The sequence below is a fragment of the Stegodyphus dumicola genome, chromosome 9 (genome assembly GCF_044657685.1).
Source record: "Stegodyphus dumicola isolate Sdum_Otavi_A_Nest chromosome 9, ASM4465768v1".
Classification (NCBI taxonomy): domain Eukaryota; kingdom Metazoa; phylum Arthropoda; class Arachnida; order Araneae; family Eresidae; genus Stegodyphus; species Stegodyphus dumicola.
This window is the reverse complement of record NC_140776.1, coordinates 175,692,486-175,701,609: the sequence shown is the minus strand read 5'-3', so window position 1 is coordinate 175,701,609 and position 9,124 is coordinate 175,692,486. Positions and strand designations below refer to the sequence as shown.

Below are 9,124 nucleotides of genomic sequence, written 5' to 3'. Positions count from 1 at the left end.
GAAACTTCTCAATATGCTCTTTTAAGAATAACACTCTTTGCACATACGTGACTGACGTGAATTTTTTAAAATTTGAAAACATATGGACTCCCCGTGCACCACATATGTACAACACGGGGCTTACAAAAGTAAATTAACTAAAACATTAAAAGTTACATGCATAAATAAAGCGAACAAAAGCAGAGAACAGCAGTCTGGACTTCACGAAAACAGAGAAGTTCACTGGCCAAGTCATTCTCAAATCGTTCTGCAAGCATAATCTAGGGCCACATCCTTTTTGAACATTCACATAAATCGTTTGATGTTATATTAAAATGAAATAGGTAACTCGTAAATTTACCGTAACCAGATAAAAACTGACAAACTTTTAAAATTTATAGAGAGGAAAGACTCGGAATGCAGTCTACGGTATTTTTGGTGACCTCAGCATTACAAGATGAAATATATTCCTCATCTCACTTAGCTAAAAGCTTTTTATAATGAAAGGACTTCCAATAGAACTTTGGAATGCTAATGTTGATATCAATGGTTAAATTTAAGGCATCTTTAGCTAAGAAATCATCTCTTTCATTTCCATAGAAACCATGATGAGAACGCACATAAGCAAAGCTATATCAATTCCTCTATTTCTAAGCGAACTGACAGTTAATAGGGTTTTCGATAACTAATTTGTCGCAGCTGATAATACTGTTCAAAAGTTGAAGGGAAGAAAGAGAATCAGAACAAATTGTAAGGTAATTTGTTTCGAATTTGTGTCTGCGAACTGCTAATATGGATTTGCATAACTTTAAGGAATCACGTTTACTCTTATGCGGCAGTTGAAACTCTCATGGTTTCTTTAAGATAAAAATTAACTGCTTTTATGCAGAGTGTTAGATAACAAGTTTGCTTCCCTCATTTGTCTCCATCTCAAGTAGTGTACTTGGGAAGAGTGGGGTAAGCATTTCATTTGAAAAGGTTATGACGAACATAAGTTTGCTTAATGATACGTTTGGGAAGCGATTTTTGGCTACGCTTCTTACGTAGGCATACAAAACGGATATAGCTAATAATCTGTTAGAATATATGAAGCTATTATATTGCTGCGTGAGCACGGGCTTGGAGTGGACTGAATGAGTACAGAACCGATGATAGCTTGATAAAAGTTATTTTACCAAAAGGAACACTTTATAATTCCAGAACTTTCCACAAAAGCACTCGTACAGTTCTTCTCAGCATCACAGAGCCCAATCAGTATTTACATTTCAAACTACTAAAAACATTAAACACAACGAAATGCAAAGCGCATCAAAACAGCGAAGCTCAGATGGAGATCTCTCAATACTCCGAAGTCGACTCTGAAGTGAAAAGCTGAGAGCTGACGCTCTCTCCGATCTTATATAGTTTACCCCGCCCGCTTCAAAACCTGTATCTCCTTTATTTATATAATTTCTTTATATAAGTTACATATAAGGGCCGTATGCGGTTGAAATTACATGCAAGGATCAATTTCAATCATTGAATTTACAGTATCAATTGCAGTTATACAGGGACCGGAAATCTATAGTACCATGTAGAGTCATTAAGTTTTTTTGGCACTCGAACTCTGGATGTGTCGAATAAGAGTATGCTTTCATTTAAACCATAAAGAGATGCGAAAATTAGGAAGAAAATACCTTATATACTCCCCCCTTTTAAAAGGCGAAAAATTGCCATTTATTTAAAATGCTGACATTAACGAAAGATTTTCGACACGCAGTAACGGCACATACAATCGTCTGCTTTCTTCAAAATCAATAATAATATGTTTAATGTTTGGCAATGCTATTTTTATTTCAGATTTTGTAAAACTTGCAAATTTTTTGTTTAACAAACTCTGCGATTTGAAGGCGAGCAGTGGCAACACTTTTCGAAATAAAGCAGATTTTTATCTTCAGCTGGCAAGAGTGTTTCTACTCAAAACAATGAGTGCGTTTCAGTTTAGCGTTTTCAGAGTTTGTAATTAATACCTCGGCTAATTAAATTCGTACGGTGATGATAATGGTCAAATTCTCACGAATTTTTGGAATCCGAAGTACCTCTCTCGAAACTCAACTCCCCGCCGTTCCGGAGGAGATAATGCCGCAAACAAACAGTAGCGCAGAGATTTTAATAGTGTAGATTAATTTAAGTTTCTGATATATATATGCATATAAATAATATATATACATATATTATTTATTAACTAAGTTATTTATTAGATAGATATATAGATATAGATATAAATGGATGTGTAAAATATTTTTCTGAAAAGAAACAATGTATAGAGTGACGTAATAATTTTTTAATTCACTGCAATCAAGAATAAAGAGGAAATCCCTTCGTTCTGGCAACGCCCATGCGTTTGTAGGAGGTCAACCAACTGGACAATAGGGAAAGAATGCAAACTTTTTCTATTTTATTCACACCTTTTCTCGTCAGTTCCTTGACAAGTACTAGGGATTCTTTCCCAAGGAAGGTGGCCTTGCTCGAATTAAAGATGTCGGAGGTATTTCTCATCTTAGTATATAAAGACAAATGTTTGGAGAGGAAGCATTAATTCGTGTCCAGATACGAGTTTGCATCTTTTGCGAAAATGAAGGTAAGCCATGTTTTATGCCTATATGTTTCATTATGTATAAGAAGTTCTTATAGTTCATGTGGTATTGAATTGGACTGAATTTAGCAAAGAAATTCTAAATAGCGAATAATTTTTGCTGAAATAATTCAACAACTTTTACGGTCATTTTTTAAATGATCTCACAAATTCCTTATTAGCCTTAAAATAATTCGTGAATTTAGGGCTGATAGTTAGAGATTATTATATTTTATCTTGTATTGCAAACAATATCTGTATATATATATATAGGTAGATAGATATAGGTATAAATATAAATATATATTATATATAGTATAATATAAAATAATTTTTTAAATATGGCATTTTTTAAAGAAAAACTAAGGCTTAAAATTTATTTGCTTGGAATAATATGATAGAAATTTTTAACTTTTGTTGCTTTGTTTACCAAGAACATTTTTAATCATCTTTTCAAGCTTGGAAAATTTTAAAAAACATTCACAGGAGTATATTACTACTTATATTATTTAAACTTCATTAAAAAATTCAACTTCGCTGAATATTTCATTAACTTATAAGGTATTTCTCCCACTTCGCTAGAGTGTCATCGTGGTGTAACGGTAGCACGCTAGGCCGGTATTCCAGAGGTCCGTGGTTCGATTCCCGGCAAAGGTGGTTGTATATTTTCCTCTTTTCTGCTTCCAATTAACATAATGACTCTACAAAGTTACTAATTCTAAGCAATCGTACTCTGTATGAGGACTAAGTAAATAATGCTCAATTATAATATACAATATATATTTAATTGTCTTTAACAGTGCTTAATTCATATTGAAATAAATTGGAAAGATCAAAATAGGAATTAATAGTTATTATTAATCTTAAATCCAGTGAATGTAAAAAGCAGTAACACATGTTGTAATTGTATAAAATACACCTATTTTATCAAATGCTTAAACGTATTAATGTCGTTTTAACACGAGTATATTATAATTCCGATGCTATGAAGCGGAAATATTACGTTTTAAATGAAATATTCCTAGCGTTAACAATTCCAGTTCGTCTCCGATTGTTTGAGGAAGTTTGTTTAAAAAGAACTTATAAAACATAATTTTCTTGTCAAATTTAACTTTGGAGTTAGTCAGTTATTTCGGGAAATAGCAAACTTCCTGCTTTAAGACTAAAAAAGTAAGTTTAACATGTCATAAATATTGTAACAATTTTAAGATTTGTAGTTTTCTTTTTTATAGCAAAGCTAGAAATTAAAAGAATAAGAATACCTGCTATGTTTTTTTATAATATAAAAACTACTAACACAGGATTGACCAGTACCATATAAAGCTCAGAAATTTTATCTATATACAGATTACATAATTGTGTAGAAGTCATTTGTTTTCAAACACAAATTAAAATATATAGTTTGGAATTATAAATTACTTCTGTTCCAGGCATTCATCCTTTGCACGCTCTTTGCTGCTAGCCAGGCTGCAGTACTTTTCAGTGCTCCAGCTCTTCTTAGTACAGGAGCAAGTACCCAGTATAGAGCTCAAGATGTAAGAATGTTATTTGATTCTTATTTTCTTAAAATAGACGTTGATTGTAATCTGTAAACTATATTATTCTGTTGTTTATCTAATTAAAATATTGTAACTTTTATAATAATAGTTAATTTTGGGGTTAAAGGAAAATGAAGTAAGAATATTTAGTCTAAACTAGTATTTTGAAAAACGAAAAAAACGAGTGTTAGTTATTAAATCATGACAACTGAGCGTTTTACCTTTAGAAAAAAAATACTTACTAAAATTATAAGCGCAGAAGAAGGCAATATCCCATTTAAAAGTTGAAAACGATATCTGTTATAAACATTCATTTTCCTCCAATATGCCTTAAAAGTGCAAAACGTGTCTAAAATTATCCTTATTGAAATGAATCTACTCTGGCAGTTAACTGTTTACAATTTTTAAAGCTATAAATTTATATTTTTAGCTTAAAAAACTGCTGCTAGTTGTTTTGTACTTTTGCACTTTTAGTTACATTACGTGTGATAAAGAATAGATAAATATACCATCATTAAAAAAAGCTAAAGAAATGTTATTTGCTTTTAAGAAGTATGCTTTAATCGAGAACGCAATAAAAAAAAATCTGATATGTACACCACATGACTTCCTTGTACGAAATATTAAATTTAAAATCCATTCTATTTGTTTACCATAGCGACACTCTGGCGTTAGGTTCACTTAACAGTATTATATTTCGTTCATATTATAACTCAGAATTCACAAAATTTATATCATTTAAAGAATTATCTAATCGTTGCCGCATGGTTTATTCAAATACTATAATAAAGCTAGAACGATATATAAAACAAATTAAACAAAACAAAACCAAAAAGAAACAGTGTTTTACAGACGATTGAGTATTTCTCATTCAATTAATTCAGTTCTTGCTTCGGGACAAGGCAAAAATACATAAAAACTCAACATATCTATATTAAAAATTCCGAAGTAAATCTTAAACACTTATTTCCTCGAAAAAATTCCAGAAAGGATTAAGCATGATGTAATTCGCAATAATAAATGAAGGCGTTATCTTTGTTTTTGCGAAGCTAAGTTTCTCTAGATTGGCAAAAAATCCACTATCCTGCTGTTTCAAATGTAAACAAGCAATGGTCGCCATCAAAAAAATTATTAGGCTTAGGGGCACTTAAACAACTCTTAAATTGTTGATAATTCTAAAAATATTGGATACAGATTTATTAAAGGCATAAAAACCTTAACCGGAAGATAAAAACAACATAATTCAATCATTTTTAAAGCAAAAAATGTACAATTTACAAACATATAAGAGTAAAAAAACTGAGATCACTGAGCCGGGTAACAGAGTGGATATATATATATATATAAATATATTTATGTACGTTTGGTGCGGCCGATTGCAACCAAAATACGAGCTGCACATCTACATGTTATAGCAGTCCTATATATAAAATTTCAACGTTCTGAGGCTATTCGTTTTTGAGTTGTGCGAGATACGTACGTACAGACGCCACGAAAAATTCTCTTCAGAATTCATTTTAAAGCAGTTTTATAATTTTTTTGGAGGAACAGAGTCTTTTATTCTGTCCTTACGTACTGATATCACGCAGAAACATCGTTAAACTGCATTCGATAGCATGGATATTTTCGTTGAAATATGCTGCCTGAAACTTTTCTCGATTACAATACTTCCTTTTTACTTCGTACAAGGAAGTAAAAACGACTTTCATTCAGTCTGCACATAGGATAAATTGAAAATTCCATGAAGTTAACCACAGGCTTCAGCCACTAGTAATCAAACCTGAGACAAAGTTCCAGCAGTCAGTTTTCTTTGCTGTCACTACAGGCTCACATATAATAAATTACTAGCATTAAAATTTTATAGAGCAATGGAAAATGTTTACGTTAAAATAATTTGCTGCCTGATTCACTTGATCTGAAGATACACTAAATCAGATCCACGAATTTGTCGTGACAAAGAAGGAAGAAACTGTGCTTATTATTAGTGTAGGTTTTGAGTACTTTGCAGGTAAGTATACACATTTGCCTACCTCCGTTTGAATTTTGACAGAAGAAATCCATCATGTGTAGCCACATCTTTCTTAAACATTAGTGGCAAAGAAAGAGAGGTAGGGCGCATATTCAAGCGTTCCCTACCTCTCTTTCTTTGCCACCAATGTTTTGACAAAACTTTCTGTTAGACAGTATTTTAAGGGAGCCCTATGAAGAAAGAACAATGTTTATTTACAAAACAGCTTCTTACAGGATCTGAATCCTCGCCCAACAATATGATAGTGTTAATTAACCATACCGAACAGAGCTGCAAATGGTATGAAGCTAGTTTTGCTTCTGCTATCTTAAATGTGAAAATTTTGTTTGAAAACAGCATAAATTAATATAAACTTCTAAAATTATTAACAATATTAGATAAAATGTGAATAAAATATAGCGCAAAGTTCTTTTCTACTTGATCTTCTGATTCTTCGATGAAAAATTGAAAGCCTTTTTCTTAAATATATTCGCTTAACTGTAATTAGTATCAAAAACAGCTCTAAATTTAATTAGTATGTCAAATTTAAATTTTGTTTAAATATTTTGTTCGTTAGAAGGGCTCAGAAAATCGTTTCAGACAAACCTGATTCAAATTGGCACAACTGACATATATTTTGTTCCTGAATAATATAATAAATATGAAATTATATTTTTAAATTATATTTTTTTTAAAATTGTGAATTAGTTCTTTTTGTTTCTTTTTGTTTTTTATTTCTTATTGGTTTATATGGATTATGTATAGTTCTTTTATAGTTCCTTTTTATTGATATGCATATTCGTGTAGGGGAAGTTTCTGTAGACAAGGATTTCTAAAATACATTGGTTTCTAGATTTTTTTTATTATTTTATAAAAAATTAATTTTTAAAAAATTTAATTTTTTAAGAAAAAGTTTAATTCTTGACTTTACTTGCTTGTTTCTCAAAAGACTTAATTAGTTTTTTCCTTTTTGAACTTTAATTCTTAAATGTTAATACTTAAATGTTAATTTCTAAGGGTACCACTTTATTGGAATTACTTTTGGTTTTGACTTTTATCCTTGCCTGCATGAATGACGAAACACGAATTGAATGATTGGAGAGTTAGGTTTGGAGGCAACTTCCCCTTGATAAGTCTGTCTCCTGCCTACTCTACGATCATTCACATATGCATTTTAAAAAAAATTGTTTAATTTAATTTTAATTTATTAAATTAGTAGATTTATTTTCATGGATAGATTTTGCACTAGATTTGCTTATGCTTCTGAATTTAAATGATATTGTAGATTAATTCGAGAATTAAATCTTTTACATGTTTGCATATTTTTAAATTATTTTAAATTATTTTGGCTTTTTTCCTTTTTTTTAGAATTTAAATTTGCTTTTTTACTTTTTTACTTTTATACGTATTCGTTCCTGAATAATATTTATTAACTTATGCTACTCCTTTTAACTGTTACCGAAATAGTATGCTAGCTGAAACTACAAAACGTATGAAGTAATCATTCTTTTTTTTAACTAATCTTTCACAGAGCATAGGAAATTACAACTTTGGCTATGATGAGGGTCATCTCTCAGGAGGAACTTTCCGAAAAGAGTCTGGAGATGTCTTTGGAAACAAAATCGGATCTTATGGTCTGAGGGACGCTGATGGACGTCAAAGGATCGTCAACTACGTTGCCGATGCCGCTGGATTCCGTGCTGATATCAAGACGAATGAGCCTGGAGTCGAGCCCAAGGATCCCGCTGCTACTACCATCAACAAAGCTTTAATATCCGCCCCTGCACCTGTCTTGGCCACCTACGCTGCAGCCCCTGCCATCACATATGCCGCCGCCACTCCTGCTCTCACTTACGCTGCTCATCCCCTCTCTTATGCAGCAGCACCTTTGGCTCATTATGGATATTATAACAAAGCAGCTCTTTTTAGCCCATTTCTGCACTGATAGAAGGAAATGACAAATTCCTTGCCATGATCTCATCTGAAGCTTTACACTTGAATATGTTCCTTGTTGTGCCAAATGACTACAGTGAAAAATAAAATGATAAAATGAATAATATTAGTTCGTTTTTATTAATTTTGTCTTCGTCCGCAAGTTCACATGACATTGTTAAAGGTAAAAAACAAAGTCTTGCGCATACACGGAATATAAAATTACAGCATGGATTTTAGATTTAAATTCTAAAATCTCCCAAACCGATTTTTGTTAGAGCTTTCGGAAAAAACATTTATTCGGAATTTCGGAGAAAAATTAAGTGAAATACAGCTTTCAATAGACTAGAAGAGAAACACGCTAATGTGACAATCAAAACCGTAAAAACAACCTTGTATTTAGCGTAAGTATAATGAAACGATCAATCGATTTCGAGGGCAGCTAAAGGTCCCTCCTCATCAGGAGAAAATCTTTCTCCTAATGAGGAGATCTCTCCTTTATTTTCTTTCTGATCCATCTTTCTCCTTTATTTTTTTTCTCCTGATGAGGAGGGACCTATAGCTGCCCTCGAAATCGATTGAGTGTTTCATTATACTTACGCTAAATACAAGGTTGTTTTTACGATTTTGACAGCTTTCAATACTAAAAGAAACAATTGTTCATCATACAAGAGAGAAGTGGTTACACTTATAACTCTTTCTGGGTGATTTCTAAGCGGGATAAAACACGTACATATTCTCGATTTTCCCGAACATGATTATTAATGAATCTATCCCTAAACACTCTTTATAAATTCTTTGCAAAGAACAATTTTCATTAGAATAGCAGTCATAGAATTTACTTACTATAATGACATTCAAATGCTTTTTTAAATACTCAAATGTCAATTTTAATGGCATATATATTATCCCTATAATTTAAGATATAAATGGAAGGTATCCTTTAAGTAAGCAAAATGATATTATAAGCATATTCAAAAGCATAGTAACTTACATTACTTTATAGAATATTTTAATTCCCGTACTAGCTTTTGAGGACATTTTTAAATTTAT

General features: G+C 31.5%; 1 protein-coding gene across 1 annotated transcript; it reads left to right on the top strand.

The window, feature by feature from the left end:
* The first annotated feature begins 2,476 nt into the window (after positions 1–2,476).
* On the top strand, positions 2,477–8,201 carry LOC118203756 (cuticle protein 14-like). Its single transcript, XM_035376045.2, has 3 exons — positions 2,477–2,599; positions 4,024–4,128; positions 7,671–8,201. Exons 1-3 carry the CDS (start codon positions 2,594–2,596, stop codon positions 8,082–8,084), a joined length of 525 nt encoding a protein of 174 aa, XP_035231936.1. The 5' UTR covers positions 2,477–2,593; the 3' UTR covers positions 8,085–8,201.
* Positions 8,202–9,124: the final 923 nt, after the last annotated feature.

Excerpts from the sequence above, each read along its gene's own strand:
- LOC118203756 (XM_035376045.2), top strand. Across the intron at positions 4,129-7,670 it reads CCCAGTATAGAGCTCAAGAT|AGCATAGGAAATTACAACTT; the intron begins GTAAGAATGTTA and ends AATCTTTCACAG.